Here is a 26,737-nt window from a genome sequence, read left to right as displayed (position 1 = left end):
TTTCTCAAAAATACTTCAGTTGTTACCTTTTATCATCATGTTTATAATTTCTTATCAGTATGACAGCACGAGTATTTACAATAAAAGTGCATTTCTAAAATAGTCAATAATGTTGTTTACTTCCAGACCAGTTTCATGAATATCAAGCTTTTTTTTAAATTCTTTAAAACAAAATATGAATAACTCATGAGCTTTATGAATAAGTCCCTTTATGTTGTTTTTATAGTATTTTGTTTTACACCTTGTAAATACAGTGGAATGTTAATTGTAATATTTTCATTTTATACCTATAAACCAATATTCTGATCCATTATAACTGTGCTATTACAGTGTATCGAGTGGGAAGCATGAGTACAAAACCTTGCATCTGGTACTGTACTTACTCATTCAGCTCAGTCATTTTACTTTTCTGATTCTGGCAGATGGTTAACTGATTTTGTTTTCCATCCTTAATTCTGACATCACACAATTGTTTTGTGATGTCATCGTAGAAAGAAAAACAGTGTGCTTTTTTATTAGTACTGATGATACATAAGTAGGCCTATATATTATAAGCTGCTTGCTTTGCAGACAAAGTGTTGTATGTCACAGAATTTTCTGATGTTGAATTCTGATAAAACGGAGGTCATGCTTGTGCGTTCACAGCACCAATTAAAAAATGTTGATTTGTATAAAATAGAGCTTAGCAGCCTTTCCTCAGAACTAAAACTTGAAGTAAGAAATTTAGGGGGCATTTTTGATCCTGTTCTATCATTTGAGTCCCATATTGAGAAATATAGCTAAACTTAGATCTAGTATTTCTGTATCTGATGCTGAGAGGCTAATGCATGCCTTTGTTTCATCAAGAATAGACTATTGTAATGAACTTTTTTCTGGGATTCCAAAGTATTTGGTGTTTCGCTTGCATCTTATTCAGAATGCTGTTGCAAGAACTGTTGCAAGAACTAAAACCAGAAAAGGTGAACATATTACTCTTGTCTTAGTCTCCTTACACTGGCTTCCTGTGCAGTTTTGAATTGATTTTAAGATTGTATTTTTAACTTATAAAGCCCTTAATGGATTAGTACCCTATTATTTACATGAGCTGCTGATCCCATACATTCCTAAGAAGAATCTTAGATCTCAGGATGCAGGGCTCTTGGTTATTCCAAGGGTAAATACTAATAATATGGGAGGAAGGTCCTTTTCTTATAAGGCTCCTACATTATGGAACATTCTGCCTTTTTTTTGTCAGAGAAGTTAGGAGTCTTGCTGTTTTTAAGTCAAGATTCAAGACTTATTTATATACACAGGTCTTTTTATTATAGTCTTTATTATTACTGTGTTTTTAAAAATATATATGATTGGAAACGTATTTACTTTTATTTGAAATAGCCTTTTTATTATCTTTATGCTATTTTAATGTTTTATTATGCTGTGTGTGTTATGTTTTCTGTAAAGCACCTTGGGATCTTTGATGTAAGATGCTATATAAATGAAATAAATAAAATAAATATAATACATAGTATAATAGACCCTGATATTGATGTTATATAGAGATCTGAAATTTTGTTTTACATCCTTAATTCTGACATCACACAATTGTTTTGTGATGTCATCGTAGAAAGAAAAACAGTGTGCTTTTTATTAGTACTGATGAATCATAAAACAGTAAATATTATATATAATAAATAGTATAAGATGCCCTGATATTGATGTTATATAGCTGTCTGAAATGCATTGTATCAAATGGAAATTACATAACATCAGTCAGGTATAGTGTTTAATTATTCCTATTTAACTTTTATTGGTGGGTTTATGAAAGTAGCCATCACCATCTGGCTAAAGGTGCAGCACTGTTTCTTTGACTTGATCAGCAAAGATGCTTAGGCAAACTAAGGCATTCGCTTGTACTTCCAGAGTCATCAAAGGTACACCAGGAGAACATACCCTTCTTCAGAGCAATGCCAAAACAACTTGGTAGAAAAACCCTAACAAAGTGGCCAGACAGCATACGTAGGACCACCATAGTGTTAACTCTTGAGATTGAAGACCCGCAACAAGACAAAAGCAATAGGTTTCCAGCACGAGAGAAGAAGGGACAGTTATAATTTTGTTATTGCTCAAAAAAATGTTGAGGAAATTCATTTTAAATCATACTCATTATTGCTTTAATAAAGAATATAGTGATTTAGCATAATGTATCCCCCAAAAACAGCGTCATAGCATCTGCACTGTTTAGGGTTAAGCTTTAACAGCAAATGTAACTTGGTTTTTGAAAAATACATTATTAATAAACAAAAGTTGATCAAACATCCTCCTGTTGTCAATTCAATATACACTAGAGCCTGCACAGCAGGTTTGACGTCACTGTGGAGAAGTAAACATCTTTTAATTAGATTGCTACAATGTTCTTTGTTTTGTACTCATTAAGTAGTTTTTTTAAACAATCAAGCTCCCCAAACCTGTACTATTTCCAGAAGTCACTTTTAGGGTGAATTCATGCTCAGGTGTGAATTTATTTAGTTTAATTAACCGCTAGCCCCAGAAGTAAGGCAATTAGTGTGCAGCACTTAATGAAGTCATTAGCTGTCAGATTAACTTTCCGAAAGGCTTGTCACTAGTACAGGAACAGGCACAACACTTGGCTAATAAAACTAGCAGAATTAATGGACTGAGCAGCATAGATAATGAGTTAATGTGGAACATATAGGACAGAGACAGATCAACCTGCACTCTTGAATAAAGATATCATTGAGGTAGTCATTTAGTTAAAAAAGAAAAAAAAAAATCTCCTTGGCATTTTAAGTGTTGCCTTTTCTCTCGCTATTAGGCATTTGTCAGGCCTTAAGTGGGGAACATTCCGTTTGTTTTTGGCCCACGGCCTTTTACTGCAGTAAGAAACCGTTGACGCGTTTTCAAATTGGTTCTATACACATTTCCGTTTATGCTCTGTACTGTTGTTCTACAATCCTTCCTCAGCTTCTCATTTCATGGGTCAGACACAATTTTGCTACATACCCAGAAAAGGTGAGAGGTTGTGAGTGACCTACTCATAGCTGCTAGCCACACAAGCAGATGCAAAAAAAAAAAAAAAAAAAAAAAAAAAAAAAAAGGCCAGTTGAGTTTTTCTTTGCTATGCTTATGGCACCAAAAGCAATACTGCTACTGAGAAATACACAAGTAGTAAAACTTGAACTGAGCATTAGTATTAGTGGTACTACCTTACCATCTTGGGTACTATTTAACAGACCTTAATGGCTGTGGTTATTGATGAATACTGTGCAAACTCATCCCTTGCTCATTACTCAGTTTACAGTAGCTGTCTCCTGTGCTGTACCTATCCCTTCATGATAACATAACTGCAATTGCTTTGATCGTGCCATACATTAATCAACTGTCAAATGACAGCACACAGACACAGATTCCCCTGCCTAAGTTGTGAGACACTTGAGTCACATTAGAGAAGATCCCATGCTTCTGGCGACTTTCATTTGTATAATATGTGAGGGATTCTTCTTGTTAGAACAAATGTGGCATTTCATCTGTCCATTAGGGGTATATTGTTCTGGGGGGGGTTAGGTTTATGGTTACACTCTGGTGTACCAGATGTATTTGGGGGTTAGACGTGACTGCTATAGCTCTATTGAAGCCACAGCACTAAGTAGATCTTTAACTGCTTTCAGGGCGGGATGAATATGCTTCCATAGTAAAGACTGCCAATGGATCCCCTTGTCTCATGATTCCCAGCTGTTGCTGCTATTGTGTTCATAGTTCAGGAATTACTATTGGATATATATATATATGGAGTATATAATATATATATATATATATATATATATATATAGGTATACATGTTATATATATATATAAACAGGTTTCCAAAGGTGCACCATATTATTCTTCCATGTGGTGACTGCACATCAACAATTTAGAAGAAGTTGTTTGAGATATACAAAAGCTACCCAAATTTGGTTTATTGCTAATAGAACGCAGGACATATATCTGAAATAATATCAAAAATATGAGGGCAAGCAAGGTTTAAATTGGACACAGGCGCATATCATCATTTCTTCATGCATGTTACATTCCTCCCAAGTAGATGGAACATTCTGGCATGCTGAAAATGATGCTGGTTGACACTCCTTATTCATTTTAGTCGCATATAAATATTTTTGACACTTTTGAATTGTGTACAATACCCTCAAAATTGGGCTTGTGTTTTACTGTCTGCCCACAGAGTAATAAGAGCCTTGGGTTCTTTACAATGCCTTGAAAAGCTCACTTCCAATTAGTTATGTTCCCCAAACAGCGCTATATTAAAACAATGTATATTATAACAGGCATTTTGTATGCATATGGAATGTGGTTTCGGGAACTGTCGAATGTCTGGCAGCACTGTAGTTCTGGTTGCCGCTTGACTTTTTGCATTTCGTAACTCTACAAACAATGTACTGCTCCCAACTTTAATCCAATCCAGCAGATATATACAGCCAACCCAACTGAGAGACACGAAGACCAAAGCTAAACTGATCAAGGGCTACTGTTGCCTTAGCATGTGGGTCGGTTTGAGAGCTCACTGGTTTTCATACTCATATTTGTTTCTTTATGTATAATTAAATTGGCCCATCTAGGTTTCATTAAATTATTAAGGAACGGGTTGGCGAAAGAGCCACAGCTGAGGATGCCTGCTGCTGAAAAGGATTTTACTGAAGCTCAAACCTTCCACACAGCTGAGCTATTCAGCCTGCTACCTGTCACACCTAATCCTTCAGCTACAGAAATACATCACTGTACTCAACATCATCGCATAGCACTTAAACTATCAAACTGCTTAAATACGCTTCTCCTACTGCAGTGTTCGAAACACTGAGCTTCTAGAATGCTACATCCCAACACAGTCCTGTGTAATGCACTGACCTTAAATAAAGCAATTAGTAAGGTGTTTCAAGGTAACCATATTAAATAAATCTTTTAAAAACATGTCTATAGAAAAGAAAAGAAACCTCAACAGCATATCCCATGCTGCATCAGTCAATTGCTGTGATCACATATTTAATCTACTGTTAGTGTACTGGATTTCTGGCAGTTATATACACACACTAGGTTTCTTATAATAAATACCTTAACTCCTGAGTAATTCGGAGCTTTGACTTGTGTCTCATTCCTAACTGCTGCCATGTGTTTGATATTATCGGTAGGGGCCTAATATACTGTAAGGCATGAACGAATGGAAAAATAACCAAAACAGACTGATGGGGTTTCAAAACCTTATAACAAAGTACAGATATTATGGCTCCAGCTCAAACGGAAAACACAGTTTTTATGTGTTTTGCCAAGGATGGTCTAGTGATTGTACTTGGACTTCTACTTTGAAATACTTATTCCCCCAATGCCAAGATGGAAATACACCTCCCCCTGGTGGTTAGAGTTGTGAACTTAAAAAAAATAAAAAAAATAAAAAAAAGTCACATCATGTTTGGAGCCAACCCTTCTGAAAGAACATGACCACTAGATCATTCCTTGGTGCACTGTGCACTGTTCCATTACCAATAGCAGAAATCTAAACAGAAAGTATGTTGGCTATACAACAGATTGAAGATTGAGTCTATGTTACAGTATATATCTCGTCTTTAGCCAGTAGTGAAGTACATTTACTTTAACACATTATAACTTTACACCACATACTGTTTCTAATGCACCAATTTAATAGATGGCCAGACTGTCCACAGCTCTAAAAGCCAGAACAAGAAGATGAAACATTATTGAGGGATGTGTAAAAAAGAAAGAAAGCTCACTGTTAAAAATCAAATCATTCATTACTTTAAAATTATCTTTGTAGGACAAATATTGCTAAATCCCTGACACGGAGAGTGCATTCCTGGTATTTTACCCCATTATTGGATATGCTTTAATGAAATCCAACATTTATTTAATTTGCCCTGTTTATATAACAGCAGCTTAACCTTATAAAACCCATGCTTCTTTTTTTAATCATATATACATATTAAGATGTGGTTTTGCATTTTAAAGCAATTTCATTTTTACATCTTCTTCAACATGTAAATTAAATCACTGGAAAATTGTACAGATAATTGTGCACACCTGTTTATAAAAACACTTAGTGAGGGTCTCGAAAGAGATGAGCTCTTCAAAGCAGTACGGTTACAGAAACCATGTATTAAGTGGACCCAGCAAAGTGTCTTTTTTTTTTTTTTGGCACAAATGATACCCCAGCTAGACCATGCTCTTCAAGCCTCATGCATTTTTAAATGTAGTTTTTGTGCACTTTTGACTTTCTCATGGGTGTCGTGCATTTCGCTTTCAACATTGTGTAAAATCAATACATTTTCAAATATGTGCATTATTTGATTTTAAATGAAAGGTTGCAGGTGTTCAATTTTTAAAAGGTCTATTGAATCTATCGGTTTCACTACTTCTGCGTGTTCTTTCATGCTTGTGGTAGAGGACTGCGTTTTCATTTACAGCTCAGCACCCTTAGAAACGATGTGCTTTTTAATTAAAACGCCTCTCTTATTTGTGTTCTGTAGTTTTCAGAGCTATTGTTATGAGCAAAAATACAAAGTGGTGGAGGATAACCACAGTTTGAATAAAGAGTGCTTGGGAACAAATCTTAATCACAGCTTCCTTTTTACATTATAAAAGTGAAAATGTTAACAAAGGTATCTATCACCATTTATATGAATCCACATTCAAACAAAATCTTCAGAAACTGATACATATCCAAAGATCTGTGTTTCTAAAGTGTTTGTCTTTTATTTTAAAGCATTATCATCGCTGAAGAGCAATATCCTTGCTCACAGTGAATACAAATAGGGGAGTGGTCTATATCCATATTAAAATGGTGTAAATGTTATTCATTTATTATGCAAAAATAAATTAGTACAATTATGAACCCATCTCCCTGCAACACAAACGGGAGACAGCACAGTGTGAGGCAATCTTGTGGTCCTATTTTGAAATGCTATTACTGGTCCATCTGTTAGTTAGAAAAATAAATAAATAAATAAAAATAAACTTCTCCAGTTGACCTTCTAGAAGGTAAATAATGCCATTACAGGTACGTGTCCTATTGCTAGAAAATGTTCCTGCTGGAAATGTGTTGCACGATTTACTGTTAAATGTTAACAGCCTCACGTATTTCACTTGTGTCCCTGTGAATCATTCATTTCATTATTAGAGTGTTGTGTTGGAAATACAGTTAGAACATGAGGATGAAAGAGGAGGTGCTGCTGGGGCTGGTACTGCTATATGCCCCCCCCCCTCCCCTTCTCTCCCCTCCCCTCCCAAACAACAAACATGTTTATAGCTACTGCTACCAAAATTAAACTCAGTTATGTGCAGAGGTGCTGGAAAAAAAATTACAGTGGAGGTGCTGAAAGCCATTGAACAAAACTGTAACCCCTGAATATGTGTATATGTGTTTTATATGCTGCCGAACCCCAGCACCTCTACTATCAGCGCCCCTGATTATGTGATGTTTATATATTGCCACACCCCAGCACCCCTAGTTCCAGCACCCCCTGATTATGTGATGTTTATATACTGCCACACCCCAGCACCACTAGTTCCAGCGCCCCTGATTATGTGTGGTTTATACACTGCTGTACCCCTAGCACCCCTAGTTTCAGTGCCCATGATTATGTGTGGTTCATACACTGCCGTACCCCCAGCACCCCTAGTTCCAGTGCCCCTGATTATGTGTGGTTTATACACTGCCATACCCCTAATTCTAGCACCCCTGATTATGTGTGGTTTCTATATAGCCGTACCCCTAGCTCCAGCGCCCATGATTATGTGTGGTTTATATACTGCCATACCCCAGCACCCCTAGTTCCAGCACCCCCTGATTATGTGTGGTTTATATACTGCCGTACCCCCAGCACCCCTAGTTCCAGCGCCCGAGTGTGTGTTTTATTTCTCTTCCTTTCATTTGTAATTTCAACTCTTCTTACCAGAAAAGCTTTTTTATTGACATTTAATAATTGAACAGCTTTTATTAGCTTAAGACAGCGATTCTTAAGGAATGATATTATCAACCGATGTAGCATTAATTGTAATTATTAATCAGAGCTGCATTTTTATTTTTAAAAATGCATGCATTGAGGAATATTAGTATTCAAGGCATGCATGTAGATAATGAAGGCCTAACTGCTAATAAACTGCTTTCACTATACGTGTAATACAATGGTCCCCCCCCCCCCAAAAAAAATAAAATAAAACAAAACAAAACAAAAAATACTAGATTGCTCGCCCTATCATTAGTAAGTTGGTTTAATTATAGACAATAGTCTAAACATTATCGGCACAAAAATGTTGCTGAAAATGTTAGTGCTTGGATTATAAACTCTACATGTATACACCTTATGTGGTTCCATGATTCAAAACCATTCTAAATTTCATAATCAACACCAGCTGAAGCATGACATAATGTTGTCATCAAAATTGTATTTGTTTTTTAATTTTAGTAAAATAAATAAATACAGTACAATTTGTATTTACCACAACATGAAGTTTTATCTATAATACAAAGACCACTATAGCTTTCTAATGAATGTAGGCTACTTCAGAGCTTTGACGGCAACGCTGTACAAAATAAAATAAAGGGGAATATAATAATACAAGTTTATTTACTTTTTTTTCTCTGAAAGATCATGCATGTGTTCAGAGTGCATGCTGATAAACGACATGTTCTATATAGGCCTATAGCGACTCTACCTCTCAGTGGATGTCACTTTGATTAGCCTCTGAACACAATACATCCCAGACTAACCAGAGCTTAAAATATGTGTAGTAAAGCAGGCAATGCTATGGCTCCTTTTAAAAAAAAAAAAAAGGGAAGCATAATACATTCTTTTGGGTGGACAGCTATCATATTTGTAAGAAGGGATTATAGTTGTTTGTTTAATTGGACTTAAAATAAATAAACATACGTGTAATTTAACCGCATTTTCTCAAAACGACCTTCTGCTTCGATTCCCCCCAGTGCCTGCTAGTGTGATGGAAGCTGACAAACAATATTTTAAACACAGTTCCAATGCAAAGAACAGCCGACAGAATAACGCCGAAAACGGCCGTATACTACCGAAAAAAAAGCCGTGTTCTCTTCCCAGAAACAGAACATTTATTACAAAAGATTTTAATTCAGCTGTTTGTAAAACTAAAATAGTAATTTATCTGATTCTTCAATATCTGTGATATATAATGGAAGCCTACCGTCTGTCTTTGTAATCTGCTAAAAAGGTCAATGCTATGTCATTCTTATAAAAAAAAAAAAAAAGACTACAAAAAGAACGCGGTTTATGAAAAAAATTGCATTAAAATGCTTTCCTCAAAAATAAAAATAAAAAAATGAAATTTTAAAAGCAAAACGTCACTGTATTGACTTGAGAAGAAAGGTAAACACACGCATTTGCTCATAACCGGAAATATAAGCTTAAATTAGATTCGCCTATTTGTTATTGACATTAAAAATTTTAACGTTTTTAACTGATCAATTGTAATCTATGAAATACAGTAAATTTCAAAATGAATACTATAAATAGTATGTGGTTAACATAAAATGTGTTTCAAATGAGCCCCGATAACCTATCAGAGATCTTAAAGCTTTGAAAACAAAACAAACGGTTGATTTATTGGTCTAATCCCGTCTATTTCAAACACACACACACACACTACATCATGAGTGGATATGTATTCATCTAATAACCAAATCAGTTGGTGCGATTGGATAAAACAGAACAAATATAAACAATAAATTATTTAAATACACAGAAGAAGGAAAAAAAAAAAAAAAAAAAACCCTGAAATATATAGTACCAATGTTTTAGTCGTGTTTTGAATTCACGTCCGTTTCTGTCTTTCAATTCTACAGGATCATTTTAATGAGTTTACAATGTCTCACACATACACCTCAAGCCATAGGCTACTGAGCAAATTAATTTAAATAACCCTAAATTAAGCAAGTTAGCTTTGTTAAGCCTAAAGTATAGCCTAACCATATCCTATAAAAATAACACTGACTACGCCAAAATGGTTTCCTGAAAATTAACGTTTTACGCTTCAAAGTCATATTAATGCATTGTATTATAAGCATGGAAACGATTTTCTGTTACCGAGACGCATATACTCCTTAAAATATCGACTATAATATTAAGAGATGTAAGAAATCTTGTTCAACTCAACCAAAAATATATGTTGCTGTGATCTGATGCAGAAAGCTCCAAAAAGGTTTTCTTCTTTAAAAATAAATAAATAAATAAAACAAAAACAACAACTTATTTAAACCGAGACTTTTGACTTTCTCCACACAATAAATAGAAATCACTACAACCCGAACTAAAAATTGACAACCCAACATGTAACAACAAGTTTGCTTTTATTATTCCAACATACATTGTTATAACGGGTTTACATTTCCTTTCAAAAACATAATACAAGGTTTATACTGAAAATAAATAATCGCTGGGACTGCCATATGGTATTTGGAATTAAATTGCTGAAAACCTCAACTTTTTTTTTTTTTTTTTTTTTTTTTTTAAAGAAAATAGCGTTTATTTTACATCACTAAACTGCATGAATAAACTAAAGGGTCTTTGTTTAAATTAATAAATTCAAAAAAGTTCATTATACAAAACTGTACAATAGCAAATACGGGAGGAATATTAAAGAAACAAATCAATATCGGAACATTAAACGTTACAAAACTGTAGTTACTTAGTGTACAATAAAATAATGATATATAATGCAATACAAACCAATAATATTGGGAAGTATTTTACGGTCGTATCTATATATATATATATATATATATATATATATATATATATATATATATATATATATATATATATATATATTTGTTTGCATTAACAACAATGCTAAATTGTGATACACAGTAATATGGTCTAGGATAAAGTCTACAAGCCCAAACATTGTTATAATTATTATTATACTATATGCGTGAAGAACCATAAAATACGGCACAATTTATTTTCATTTTTTTGCTTGTTTGTGTTTGTTTGTTTGTTTTTTTTTAAATACTATATGTTTTTGGAATGATTAAGGTATAATTGTTTTTTTTTTTTTTTTAGGCCAAAAAAAAAAAACCCCAACCAACTTCAGGATACCAAGAAAACCCGGACAGGTGGTTGATAGTTGCAATGCACGGACGCGGGAATCAATAATTCTTTAAAGCTAGATACTAGCTCCAAGGTGTTTCACTGCAATGTATACTCCAATCTATAGCCTTTTTTTAAAGTGTCTTAAATCGTCACATCAAATACAAAACGTCACTCAGACCATGTTTGCGACCATATGGTGTACCGAATTATGATTTACAGAAATGTGAAAATGTAAAAAAAATCTGGTCCATGTTTATGATTGCAGTAAGGAGTCAGTGAACACATTTTGTACGTACTCTTCTCACTGGTGTGGACAAAAACAGTACAACACCTTTTACACTTACAGCAAAGCAGTATAAAAATAGAAAAGAAACAACTGCCCATAACATAACTGATTCACCTGATATATATGTTGTGAAAACCAAGGCGCTGTGAGGTTATTAATAGGCACACATCTGTATTTAAATCCTTGTAGTAGAAAAACAAAATAAACCTATTTTTATAATAACGGGCTCCGTTTATGAAAACAAAAACATTGTTTGCTGAAAGATATTGCCAAAATGCTTTAAAAAAAATGTTTGTGGCTTTTTTTTTTAATACTCCTACTAATTTATCAGCATTATACCACGAGAGAGAAAACAAAAACAAAAACAAAAAACAAAAACAAAACAAGAGCCATCAATCATAAAGCCTCTAGATTTCCGTTCTTCACAAAGAGTCTCGCGGGTTTGGATCCCGGTTCTGTGGTCAGAGATCACGGCACGAGGTGGTGTCTGTGTTAACGCTGTGAGAATATACATCGTGCGACTGTTGTTCTCCCGGTGGAGTCATTCTTTTCTCTTTTTGTCTTCTGTTACAAAACCAGACACGAACCACTTCTTTTTCTAACTGAAGGCTGTCTGCCAAAGAGGTGATCTCCAAGGCTGCAGGTTTGGGACATTTGAGAAAATGGGTCTCCAGCACCCCTTTGACGCTCACCTCAATCGATGTCCTTTTCTTTCGCTTCCTTCCCTGGGCTGCGATTTTATCAATACTACTCGGACTTCCCGTGGATGAGTCTGCCTCTTCTAGCCACTTGTTTAACAAGGGCTTCAGTTTGCACATGTTCTTAAAGCTGAGCTGCAAGGCTTCAAACCTGCAGATGGTAGTCTGGGAGAAGACATTGCCGTACAGAGTCCCCAGTGCAAGCCCAACATCTGCCTGCGTGAACCCCAGCTTGATTCGCCTTTGTTTGAATTGTTTCGCGAACTGTTCCAACTCATCCGAGGTCGGCGTCTCTTCGTCTGAATGGTCGTGACAGTGATGCGCTCCTAATTCTCCGTGGTCGGGGGTGTCTCTGAGCCCCGGGTGCAAGTTTTGGTTAGGCGCTGATGTTGGAGGTGGCGTTAGACCTCCATGATCCAACATACCATTGACAGTGAACCCTGTTTGCGCGTAGATGTTGATAGGTTGTCCGCCGTTGCTTATAGATGAGTTATGAGCCGCGGTTGCTCCCCACGCACCTGGATGATTGGTATGGGGCGAGTGATGGGCAACATGAGGAGACCTGTGATGGATGATAGCCCCCAGTTGGAGATCGTCCCTTCCAGGTTTAACGTCTTGCTGGTCTAAAGGGCTGGTCACTATCGACGTCCACGGGCTCCCTTCAGATAAGCTTGTCACCCACTGGTGCCCAAGAGGATGTCCATTGCTGGGGACTCCCTGTAGATAGTCACTTTGGAGAAGTTTCTGATGGTTCCTAAAAGGACTCCCTTGCTGCATGACCGAGGAATCTGCGTGAACCATAGAGTTGGAACTGAGAATGCTGTAGGGATTCGAGGCAGCTGTGGCCATGGCTGGTGTGGATCCCTTACTAGTTATAATGTGGCAAAGGGAACAGCTTCAGCCTTTGACATCTACCAGGCTAGGGAGCCAAATCAGCAACCAGTTAATAATTGGCACCCCTTGAAACCAACCAGAGCAGTCTTTGAACACACTGGTTTTTGTCACCGCCAATCGCAAAGCAGGAGGCTGGCTCTCCGATTCCAAATTGGGTTTGCCAGAGACCGAAGAGTTAAACTGACACAAAGCAGGAAGCGTAGCGGTCCGCAGGCTCCATTGGGTACTGCTGTGTAATTGACTGTCCGCGGTTCACAGATCTTATTAACTATTTCGTAACTTATTTAAGCACAGTTATTACCGCTAGTGTAATCCATTTCCCCTCTCTCGCTCCTAAGAAATGAATAATGTTTTGTGTCAGGTTACCATCCATGTTTCACTTACACAACGGGATGTGTTTCCTAAAGTCTGCATCACTCATGAGAACGTCAAAAATCACGGATTCTCCCATGTGCAAAATGCTGTGTTTCTGTCAACACTAGACTGTACACCCACCCGACATGCTGAATATATCCGGTCAGTTATCTGTTTGAATGTATTATTTTTAAGGGATTAGCATGCAAACGACAAGGCATAACACGTCGAAAAAGCACGTTTCGCCAAAAAATAAAATAAAACCACGATGCAAAAAAAGGGAAAGTAGAAAAATGTTAATTCAATTAAAAGAGTAAATAATCATAAAGTACAAAATACAAGTATATGAAAGTAAACAGTAGCCGGTAAACGTGAAACAGACACGTGCCTTTGCATTTGATGTACTAAAGCAAAATTAAAATAATGTTAACTTACAATAATAAAATAAAATCCCTATCTGGAAAATCCCAGTGTGGCCCATTAACTTATTTTGTTTTATGAGTAGAAAAAAAAAAAAAAAAAAAAAAAAAAAGATGGTCTGTTGCGGTAGAAAAGGCAGATTTAATTTCTCCCACCAATTATGTTGCACAAACCAAAATTCAATAAATGACATTGATAAGCCTTCTTCATCTTACATAACAAGATATCAAACCTACAACATTAAACAGGTCTTTGATGCCACACATCAACAACAAGATTCTTTGTGGTTCAGGTTTAAACTGCCCAAAGTTACGAGCACTTCTAATCTCGACAAGATGAAGAAAGACCTCTCTGCATATTTCAGGGGTTACCTAGCTGCGTAATTATATTTGCCATTAGAAGACTACATCACACTCCCCTTATTGGTTTGAAATTCCATTAAATATATTGCACGAGCGCCTAGGTTAAGCTTGATTTAAATTTGCATACATTTTCATACATTTAGCAGAAATAAAAGAAGGCTTGCAGCCACCACAAAGCCATTAAAGACCGCGGGTTGTCTGAAGGAGAATGATCAGATGAAAATCTTCAAGAAGCTCAAACATATTAACAGGTGAGCGTTCTAATAATTGAAATAGAGAAACGGTGTAGTTTGTTGGTGGTGTACACAGTACGCGGAGCAGCTGCTACCACGGTAAACTGCAGTCCCGGTCTACGTGGGGTGGCACAGCAATGAGAGATTCAATACAAAACAAGGCTGTAAGATGGCTGGGTGTTTTCTGTTAAATACGCGACAGTATTGGTTCTTCAGTGCTGACTGTGACAGCTTGTCATAGCCAAAATAATCGGTAGAATAGTGTATATAAATCTTTAAGTGATTTTAACAGTGTATGATTGTCTGTGTAAAGATTAATGTCTCTCTATTTTGAAATTATGGGCTTTTTTTTAAAATCCTTTAAAACGTGAACGTTACTGCTTATTACAATGAACACATCTGCACGTAAACTTTATTTTATTAGATACTGGAGGAAGGCCTCACCAATTCAGAAGAGATTTCCAGTCTTAGCAGCTGCATACACACCGAAAATTTGATGCCCCCCCCCCCCCCCCGCGGGGGGGGGGGGGGGGGGGGGGGGGGGCGGACTCGGGTGGGCGGGCTCGGCAATGGGGTGCCGGGCGGGGGCTTATTGAGGGGGGGGGGGGGGGGGGGGGCGGGCTCGGCAACTGTCTTTGTTATCATGCAAGAGAGGAAGAAAATAACAAAGATCAACTGAATAATTTATATATTTTGCATATAGTGTAACACAATTATTAATAATATATGATAACAATAATTATCAAACATATTCAAATCAATCGTCTGGTGGTGCCTGTATTTGAAAACAGATTTGTGAAGAAATCGAACAAAAAGAAACAACAACCAAACATTTGATAAGTCAGTCAGATTTCTTATGGACGCGCAGTTACAGACTGTTAGTGGAGATTTTTGTTTTTAATTTAATTTATTTATTTTCTTGTCGACCGATTTCGGAACTGTGTTCAAATTTAATCCATATATAAGAAAACAAAAATATATATATATATATATATATATTAAAATAAAATTATTAGGCATAGACTAGAAGGTCAAGATCTTACATGGCCCTCTTGCTACGTGGTGATGACTAACAACTACCAGTAAAGTAAAATTTGAAACGTGTGTGTGTGTGTGTGTGTGTATATATATATATATATATATATATATATATATATATATATATATATATATATATATATATATATATATATATAATAAATGGTTGGTGTGGAGTGGGTTTCTGTGGCTCTGTCCCGATAGTCTAAGTTTCTAAGTGTAACAGATGCTTCTCTCAAGCCGTTCCTTCTGCTGGTTTTCTTTATTCAGCTTCACATTTTTCTCTCCATGATCCGGGTTTCCATAGAGAGAGGAATAAAAGGGGAGCACAGCCACAAATCCCCTGTCCCATGCAGAATAAAAGAACGTCATTGAATAGAGGACCCTGCCTGGACATGGGAGAAAAATAGAAAAGCTCCAAAGCTACTGTTGCAAGAAATAGAGATTCTGTAGCTTTTATGAATGGTTCAAGTTTATAAAAAATAAAAAATAAAAAATAAAAAAATAAAAAATAAAAATAATAATCTGGCTAAAAATGTTTCTGGTGATTTTTTTTTTGTTACCTTTAAACCAAAAGCCACGTGTTTTTGAAAAATCGTTTTGGAGTAAACAACGGCGTGCATGTTCATTTTAATACACTAATAATATAGCTAAATTTAAATCTATTTTTGTTAATACATAAGACAAAGCACGTATTTAGTATTTGTAATTACAATTTGAAATATACACCAATATTATTATTGCATAAACACTTTTGGTACATTTTCCATTGACGTTATATTGTAATGTTATTAATAGTGAAAAAAAGAGAACATGCATTTGGAACGTTTAGAACAGTCATCATTTTTCATTTTCTGAATGGTACTGTTTGATACTATGTTTTAAATCGTCTTTATCAACTGCTGGAGGTTTAAAACTATTTTAAGATTTAAAAAAAAATCAAAAACAAATAAACTGTTTATGGTTTAGAATCGCATACTGTGGAATGAACTACTGATATAACGGTACTTTATTGTAAATGTTGTAATTAAAACAATTATTATTAGAATATCCATATATCCCAAGAGCACATGCATTTTAGTATAGGAGGATGTCATTTAATATTTAATCCAGTGCAACTAAATAGGACATTTATATCAATAACTAATTACTTTTTAAACGCAATCCTTTTTCTAAATGTAATATACATGGTTTATATTCACATAAAGGGACTATAATACCTTTATGCTGTTTTTTTTTTTTTTCATATAGAGGAATGACTTGGCGATTTCTTTCAGTTGTTGCTGGTGAATTAGCCAGAAAAAAGGAACTCCTCTGTCTCGCTAAACGGCTACAAATATACAATTAAAAAAAAAAAAAAAAGACTCACTTTATTTCATTAGGCCAGTGTTCAGTTTACAGCAGTGCATCTAAAGTTTTCAGCACTTCAAATGACAGTGAATTTGATGCAACTGCCCATATCTCAACACCTAAAAGACGAGCTTGTCTTGTGTGTGTGTTTAATACAGCATAAAGCCCAAAGCAGTAGCTGTCACTCCGGTGTCATGACCCCTTTAAAAGCAACTTCACCTCCTCATAGAGACGACTCTGGCTAGCAACTGGGATCCTGTGTGCCCCTGACCAACACGTTTACTGGAAGCCGACGGGAGAAACTCTTCAGAAGTATAAAAAAAAAAAAAAAAAAAGTTTAGAGTTTTTAAAAAAATACTTGATTGAAACAACCGCTGGATAAAGACATTGCGCTGCAAAATAATTAACTTAATAAATAATATATAAAAAAAGGAATTCCTACATTTAAAGATACCAAAGGAATATAAAGAGTGTTAAAGTACTTTGTTTTGCTTTGGAGGTGTTAAGATTCTCATTTTGATATGACGCTTGTGTGTGTGTGTGTGTGTGTGTGTGTGTGTGTGTGTGTGTGTGTGTGTGTGTGTGTGTGTGTAATTGTATGTATTTAATTAAAACAAATATTTTATGATTGCATGCATTTAATTCATCAAAAAATATATTATAACTAAATAATATTGCTTTATAAAATTTTCTGAGAATATTTACACAAAATATATTTGTATGTGACCATTTAAAAGAAACCACAACAAAACTGTACGTCAAGGTAAAATTACAGAACATCTAACAATGAAACAGTATTGGTACTGAATTGCATATCTACAATAGGAACAGCAACCTAATTAGTGTTTATTCAGGGCATCAATCTACAATGCCACATTTCGCAGAATATTTATACAAGGTTAGCGAGGGCAGTCTTTAAAAACACGATCAATTAATACAGGGGGAGAATAGGATGCTGCAGTTTGAATTTAGGGTTACACAGCGTCTTTCTATTTTCCCAAGCCAGACCCTGACATCCTATCCCGTTTCTGAGCATGCATATATCATGCCTGGGCTTCAGGGGGTCTGTAAAAGGCAATGGTGAAATGAGATCTCAAGGAAGTTTTGGCAGGGCTACCCATGGCAAGTGGAAGAAATGCATTAGTAACGCCAGAACAAACAGAACGTGGGCCTGCACGGGCTAGCAGAATAGGAACTACAGCCAAACACGCGGGTGAATATAATATTTTATTTCGCCGGGCAATAACAACCAAACAATACCCGTTTGCGCGCATAAACACCACCTAACGCTACAACACAGATACTTCAATGAATAACGGAGCCGTCGTTTTTACAAGTATATCATATTTAGAGACTTGAAGCGTCTGTGTTATTTGGCGTCTAGGCTATAATCGTATGCATGACTTGAGAAAAATACAATTTATTTGATTGAATTAGTTTGCTTTTAAAATCCACAAAGTTAACATCCATGCAGTTTTGTCAAATAAACCTGCGTTAAAAAATAACCAATTTGGGACAGGACTAGGCTCATGCCTGTTAAAACGACAGCATTCAGCTTTGTAAAACACACCCCTTACACACAAAGCAGTGTGAAAGGCAACACAATTTGACCACACACCATTTTTATGTATTGTGTTATACTAAAACAAAATGTGTTGATTTCAATGCGCGTTTTTGTACTTTATTTACTTATTGTGCAGGGGACTGTATGCTGATGAAGTTATGTATAGAAATGTAATACTCTCCCTCAAACGGTACATTTTAAGTGCATTTCACGAAATATAGATTTTATATTTTACTCGGCAGCTGCATAAATATAACGTGTACCCGTACATCATTAATCACAATAGCATCTCTTCTAATTAGTGGTCTGCATAGAGCAATAATGCTCTAGAGAAAATCATACATTTGCACAACCCCCGTGTACATAAGACAGTACATTCAAAAGTAGCAGTGTTTCAGCACTGCGATCTTTTAGCGAGTCATTGTTTTTTCAGCTAAGATAACTTTAATTAACATTTTAATGACTGATGAACAGACAGAAACGAACAGACAGACGGGAGGCCATACACGGCATCATGTCAAAGCATGCCCCGTTAAAGCGTATATACGCTCCAAAACTCAATGTGAAAGATTTAAGCATTCAGATTGCAGATTGTAAGCTACTCCCTATTTTAATAGTTTTAGACAACCACAAGGATGTTTGCCAAAATAAAGATCCATACTTCATTCTTAAACACTTGAATTGCGGTGTATAGAAAATCCACTTATTCTTCCAAGGAGCTTTACAACATATTTAAATATTCATTGTGGTAGAATACAACGCGTTTAGAATGTAATCATCATTTATACACTTGTAATATTAAGTTAAACTTCATAAATATATTTGTTTTATTAAAATTACAATACTTATATATATATAATCTATATATATATATATATATATATATATATATATATAATATATATATATATATACTTATATAACTTTAGATAATAGTATATTTGGTTGACCCATATTGCAACGATTTGAAAAAAAACATCCTTGAAGCCACTAATCGTAAAACAGTCTACATTAAAATTCAAGAGCACAGCAGAAGTTAGGCATTGCAGGATAGCTAATTAGAATGTAGCACTTTCGGAAATTGATGGAAATGAAGAAAGTGGTCTGTTAGTTTACAAAAATGAAGCCGGTTGCCAGGGTTAGCTGCTTGTGTTTGTTTAAGCTTTGCACTTTTAATGTAGAGTGATAGCCAGTAATAATGACACAAAATGAAAACACTTCTGTTCTGTAAATTGGTGGATGTATCTCAATCCTATTTGACACGTATTAGCTACATTTAACAAAAGGAAACTTTGAAGATCGTATTTTTCTTGTTTTGTTTTTAATATATAGGCGCCTGATTTAATTTTATTAAATCTAAACTTTTGTTCTAAACTTAGTTGAAAATCACAAAACGCGAACAGATTAGCAGCATATCCCGTATACAGTTTTTGATGTGGTGATGTTTACAGTTCTTTTCTTGTCGGTGCTGTTTGTGCGAGACTGTTCAAGGCAGTCGCTATAAAGAGAAACGCCTATATGGTTACATCGATGAAACATGATAACGTGAACTGACGGAACAATATATTGATTTATTATAGTGAAACTTTTTAGCATTCTCTGATCATCCCAACAGTACGAGAAATCACGCTGAGTAGGGCAGATTCTACTTTGGTGCTGAAGATGTATTTTAAATGGAAAACTGGAAGCCAGAGAGCTTGTGAAAATGAATACTTCAGTAATGTATACCCAGTGCTAGGTACGCTGATTGAGTATGTAAAGGTTCGGGGCTTCCATCAAAAACAGAATTAATTAAATTGTAGGCTGCTTATTATAATAGTTGTGATAAAATGCATTTAAATACAAAAAACTCTAAATCTTACTAGTTAACTTCATATTGAACATCCTGGTATAAACAAGTATTCGTGTTACAAATCCACACTGTGCGTATATCCTATTATTTGTTAACAGTTGCAAGAATTGTATTTGTTTAATTTTTGTTAACATTGGCATGCTATTTTTGCTTGTACAACTATTTTAAGGATTATGCTGACAGGATATTGCCTATACCACATTAATTTAAACATAACTGCTTTGTACACACTTGACGAAATTGTGCGTGGTCGGTGGACAGTTGTAAATTACATGTTTGAGAAAATGTATCTTCTGTACTACAAAAAAACAAAACAAAACAAAAAAAAACACAAAACAAACACATTTTTTATTTATTTTGCCAAACGTCTACATTGCATTTATACCTGCCTCACGGGAACATTGTATAATATAATGCACATATCTGTATATTTAAAGCGAAGCATTTATACCTACCCATTTAAAACACCTTAGAAGAGTAACAGTTATAAAACATTAATGGATAATACATCTAGCCATTTGATTTAGAAAATACAATGCATCAATTTAAAGCCCATTTCTGTGGTAGGGCTACTGCCATTTTACATGAAGTACTTACGTTTAAATATTGAAAATGATATAAACGATATGAAATCAATCAATACAATGCAACATTTCTTTGTAACTCAAGAAAGACATTAGTGGATCAATAATGGTAACATTTTCATGCAAATAATATTCCTAATAAGGATTTATTGTATTCCAGAATACTCCTTGATAATGCCACTATATATATTTTTTCTAAAACCCAACTTAATGTAATCCTTAATTACTAGACCTTATATTCAAGTCTTTTTTTTTTTTGTTTGTTTGTTTTTCCCCCAACATCAGCATTCAGGATTTGAACTGGAAAGGCCTTCTTATTTTTCAGAACTTTGTTTGAATGTTACCAGGTCGGTACTTTATAATTTAACATTATTTTTAAATGTATAGCCTACTGTGCACCATAACACACACATATATATATATATATATATATATATATATATATATATATATATATATATATATATATATATATATATAGATAGATAGATAGATAGATAGATAGATAGATAGATAGATAGATAGATAGAATTCTATTATTCACCACAGTGTGAAATAAGTTATTTCACGTTTTTGTAAAAAAGAAAAAAAACATTTTCCACTTAGTTTACAGAGTAAAATGTAAGGTGTAAGCTATATACAAGTTTTCCAATAACACTCTGAGTTATTTAGTTGAAACTTGGTGAAACAACTTTTTTGTTTATCTTTTATTATTTATTTATTTATTTATTTTTGGAAAAGAAAAAAAAAAAACATATTGTGTGTTGGTCAGTGCTGCGGTAAATGTTCTGTAAATATACCCATAAACATTGACAGCCTAAAACACCTCACACTGTATTGCTGTAAAAACATATGCAAGCTCTGTGTTTTGAAAAGGGTTTGGACTCTAAACACAGTTTTACAGTGTAGATAGACAGACACACAGATAAATAGTTAGGCAGCCTTACAGAACTTTATTGGGCATGGGGAAAATCTGTAGGATGGGCTATTTAAAAATATTTTATTAAGTATATTTGGTATAGAGCCATCTGCTTTACAAGTCTTGCTAAACTGTGCTAAGCACCAATGCCTCTTAATATTGCAGGAGGTGTTACCATATAATTCAAGAAAGCGTGCTCATATTTTCAAAACGGAAAAACATACTGGAAATTCCTTCTAAATATCTGAAGATGTGAGCAGAATGTGATGTTACATGCCAGAGCGCAAACACGAAAGTCAAAGGCCCTTTCAACACAGGCCATGTATTGCTCGTTGGACAGCCTGCTAGTAACTTGTGCGCAGCGTGGATGCGATTTCAGAACTTGGAATGTTTTAAAATAACACAAAATTATATTCACTTTGGTATCTACAGTCAAACACTGTTCATAAAAAAGAGTAGATCTTCCTGTAGTGAATATAAGATATTATTGACGTTTAGGCCTACGTTACTATTCATGGTTTTGAGTCAGCGCTCAGAGTTACTGAAAAATAAAATGAATGAATTAATTAGTTTAAAAAAATACATCGACTTGACCATTAGCGTTTTTCGGAAAAGACTACATATGGACCTATTTTAAACAACATAATTCCTATCTCCACATTCCTTACTTTTTATTTTTCAACATAGAGCTCTGCACATTCTGTGCTGTAGCTAACCTTTGGCTCCACCGCTATTTAAACATCAATCATATCAACATACATTGGACAAATAAAATGCGCCTGCAAACACACCCGCGAACACAAACATTCACTTAGGCTGAATGACATCACCCGACTGGGTTCTGCTTCATCTTGTCACATTGCATTAACATTTCTGCGATATCAAAGCGCTGTCAGCGGGTTTTTCCCATATACAAGAGACAGTACAACTGAGTGAAACTTCTTTGCAGCGGATCTCCTGCACCAAGACCCTCAACTAAACACTTCACATGCTGCAAGAACTCAGGTCTATAGGACGCAAGGCAGGCGCAAACAAAAGGCAATGGGAACACTTGTCCATGGAGACCACTAAGGTCTCCTTTATACCTGCATCAAAACTATTACTTAGCATCACTTAAAAAAAACAATATTCAAATCAAATGATATCTATATATCGCTTAATAATAGAATGGCTGTAAAACTAGCAAAGAAAAAAAAACTCTGCAAATACATTTCTTTCAGGTTTTTTTTTTTTTTTTTTTGGGGGGGGGGGTTGTTCTCCTTTTACAAATGGGTGCAAGCTTTGACCTTGTTTTAAAACTGGGATCCTAGGTTCCTATTGCTTTCACATGAATGAAACATCTATCTGTGAGCTAACCGTTCATTATTAATTCAAAAAATGAATTCCTTATTAACATGCACATATGTTTATTTCAAGCACTTCAAAAGGAGGTGAAGTGGCACCCACCCCAGTGCCGGCCCTTTAATATATGCATGAAGTTTCAGAGAAGATGGTCAGAGCGTTCTGCAGCTAATCCCTGTGATGGCGAACACGTGAACCCTACTGTTTGCACATACATTGAGGGCAACTGAAGTGAAGATGTCAGTGGAAGAGATTCACACCCCGGCACCCAGACAGCGTGCCTGCAAGGAAAATTGTTTTGTAAAGTAGGCATCCTAAATGTAAACCAATAATCTCTGCTGTAAACTAGACCAGTTAGATCAAGATCTAGCCTGTTGGTGAGCAGAGCAAGTGACATATCTGTTATGCAAGTTTCTCATCACATGACTGCATACATACAGACAGTATGAAGACAATTCATCAAAAAACCAATCAGCACTTGAAAAGAAAAAACACAGAACTTTTGTAAACAATTCAAGTTTGAGCTGTGAAAATAAAATAATACTACTACTACTACTACTACTAATAATAATAATAATAATAATAATAATAATAATAATAATAATAATAATAATAATAATAATAATAATAATAATAATATATGCTTAACAAGGAATCTCAGTGATAAAAATCATTTTTTACACATTCTCATTTATCTCTTTTTATCCATTTCTGCCCCTCTACTTATCTATTTGATCCTCTCCCCAAGTTCCTTGGCTGAACCAACCTCTCTTTCCTACAGTTCTGAAGAAGGAGGAACTTCAAAAGCAGCTCCAGGTAATTAACAGCTGAGGGGAATCTAATCTAAACCATCGGCCCTGCTTTGCACCCAGGTCTACTTCCAAAGCCAGCCAGCTAGGGAGTGCCAATTCCCTGTAGCTTCCAAATCTGCTTCCTCTGAACAGCTTTGCCAAGCCTGCAGTTATCACATCTGCATTTCAAACGCAGTCTCTGGCATTAATTATTAATTAGCCTACAGTAACCCTTGAGGATTTGGGTTCCAGCCTGCACATACTTATTCATTGACCTCTACCTTGGATTTTGAAGGAAAATCTCCTCTAGAATAAGTAAATTATCCACCCCCCCCACCCCTCCCGACCTGTTCTCTGTCTATGGAAAGAAGGGAGGTATCAGTATATTGTAATGAGCAACACAATGGAGGTTGCCTTTTAAGCAGATTATCAAGTGTTGGGCTGTTGGGCTGGCTTCCACACACAAACAGGCATGTTATCTCAGGTGTTGGAATGAACAGGAAAAACTTGGATTTCCGACCATCATAAGACTATGAAAAAAAAAAAAAACATTCCCAAGTTAAATCAGGCGATGGACCACTTAAAAATAGAAAGATATTTCCGTCTGAATGCTAATTTGTGGAAGTTGAGCTATTTGTACAAGACACCGCTTGAAGCGTGAATGCTGATTTCCAGTGAGGCCCTATCCCCGTGTCGGGGTGCAGAAGCACTGATATTCTTGAGGTACAGGCAAACACAAGAGCATTTACACCAGAGGCCCCGGCCTGGTGCCTGGGGTAGGGAAGTGAATATCTTGGAGAATTTAGTAGGTCTGGGTCAGAAATCCTGTGCTCCCTATTGGCAAGTGGCTTGGCTCATCATAGGCTCATCTCATCCTGAACACACACAAGAAGGCTTACGATTTAGCTCCAAATTGTGCATGCAATTCTTCTGAATAGTAAAAATGAACAAATATATCATCCTATCTGGATGCTGCATATCCACTCAATGGTCACACCCCAAGGACCGCTCCACACAGATAGATCAACTAAAACATGGACCAAACACACTCAGTTACTACAGATTTCAATATCCGTAGTTCTATCTACACACACGGCTCATGGGTTATTCAGCCACCCTCATACCTGGAGTACATTATGAACTTTCATGACTCTGTATGTTTTTTTTATAAACAATAAACACTTTATAAACAATAAACACTTTTCCAAAGCTTATTTCAGGAGTATGCTGATAAAACTCCAATCAAAACTGCAGTAACAAAAATAGAGGTAAAGTAGCATTATATTATCCTTTTTAGTTCCAGTCTTTTATACAGAGATTTGTTTGAGGATTTACTCAATATGTGAAAGAGTAAGCTTTTTTTTTTGAAAGCATTTTGAAACATAAGAAAAAGCCTGCATGGTTTTTGCTGGCACCTGCACACTACACAAAGCTATACTGAAGCAATAATATGTTTATTTTGGTTCCAGGCATATATTTGATCATCATATTTTATTAAAGTTTCATTCTAAGCAGTCACATTTTTTAACACTGTCGTTTTTCTTTTTAAAATATTTTAGTTTAAAAAAAAAAAAAAGCTGTTAAACCAGTTCCAGAATTTGCATTGTAGCATTCTCGGATAATGATTTAATTCTGTGACTTTCTGGCTTCTTACCCAAGCCACCCAGCACCCTAGACAAGGCCCACACTGCGACCGAGTTAACGGTACAAACCTCCTTGACAAGATGTTAAACCTCACAAAGCGTCACCACACTGTCACGCTGTTTTGGTTCACTCTCCCCCTTCATCAACTCTCTGGTGATATACTGTAGCTACTGGCAATGGCAGCAAAGCAAGAAGAGGCACACTGAGAAGAGGCATAGGCAAGCTAAATCTGCAAATAAAAAGGTTGGGGATTTACTACGCTTCACTGGGCCGGATTAAATTGGAAAACAAACATCCTTGCAGCCACCACATGAGTCAGAAAGCCTGTGCACCTTCTGTCACTTGAGTGAGTGATAGGCCGTTCCTGAACGGGTTTTATAGGCTTAATTATAAGATGTTGAAAAGAATCGTGGTTTGGAATATCTATCTGTATCATCAGGTTATGGGTATGTGTGTGCGTTTCTATTGTGTATTTGTAATACAGTGATTACAAACAATCCTTTTAACAGTAATAAAAGGATCTTGTTAAGAAAAAAAAGTGCTTTGTATGTGTCAATGGTGACGTTTTTATAAATCAATGGCTCTGCAAATGGCACATTTAAAAATCACTCCATATACCACTAGAGTAAAGCTATAAAACAAAGGATTATTCAATAAAGTGCACAGTATTTCATTTGAACTTTTTAATGTAATGTAACCACAAACAAAAAGCCAATGACATAAATACTAAACCACTGTAGTATGTTTGCGAAGTTGAAAATTTATCCTAATTAGGGTTTCTAAATAGATTGGATGATTAATCAATAAAATCACAAACATTTCTAAAATATTTCATTAAACAACTAAAATTTGTTTCAACAAATGCATTTTAACCCTTTAAATGTGTGTTTTCAGTATGAGAGATTTACTGATAAGCGATTAATTGATGAATCAATCATTTACATTTATCAGATTAGTTATATGCTATAACTAATCAATTACTTTAAAAAGGTTAGATTAAACCCCTAATCTTTTTAAACTATTTTAAGTTACTTCTTTTTAGAGATGAATGCAGTCTCTTTTATTGCTGATACAAACGAGACGTGTTGGTTTTGTGATGTCGGTGTGGCAGAACCTCATTAGACTGTGTTCAGCTGCAGTGCCGCTGTCTGGCACTAAGCGCATGAACCTCTAAATCACTGGGGAAAGCAGCAGTCACATTTTTATACATATAATCAGGCCCAGAGAAAACAATGGATATGAACCTCAGGGAGGGAAAGACTTCTCATTAAAGTAAGTACCAGA

At 35.5% G+C, this 26,737-nt stretch overlaps 1 protein-coding gene across 1 annotated transcript; it reads right to left on the bottom strand.

Annotated features, from left to right (window-relative positions):
- Positions 1–10,911: 10,911 nt before the first annotated feature.
- On the bottom strand, positions 10,912–14,876 carry LOC121318775 (POU domain, class 3, transcription factor 4). The gene has a single exon (XM_041255815.1). The coding sequence runs from the start codon at positions 12,954–12,956 to the stop codon at positions 11,871–11,873; it is 1,086 nt and encodes a 361-aa protein (XP_041111749.1). The 5' UTR covers positions 12,957–14,876; the 3' UTR covers positions 10,912–11,870.
- Between the last annotated feature and the right edge of the window lie 11,861 nt (positions 14,877–26,737).

The sequence above is a fragment of the Polyodon spathula genome, chromosome 7 (genome assembly GCF_017654505.1).
Source record: "Polyodon spathula isolate WHYD16114869_AA chromosome 7, ASM1765450v1, whole genome shotgun sequence".
NCBI classification, from domain to species: Eukaryota; Metazoa; Chordata; class Actinopteri; order Acipenseriformes; family Polyodontidae; genus Polyodon; species Polyodon spathula.
This window is presented reverse-complemented; position numbering and strand designations above follow the sequence as displayed.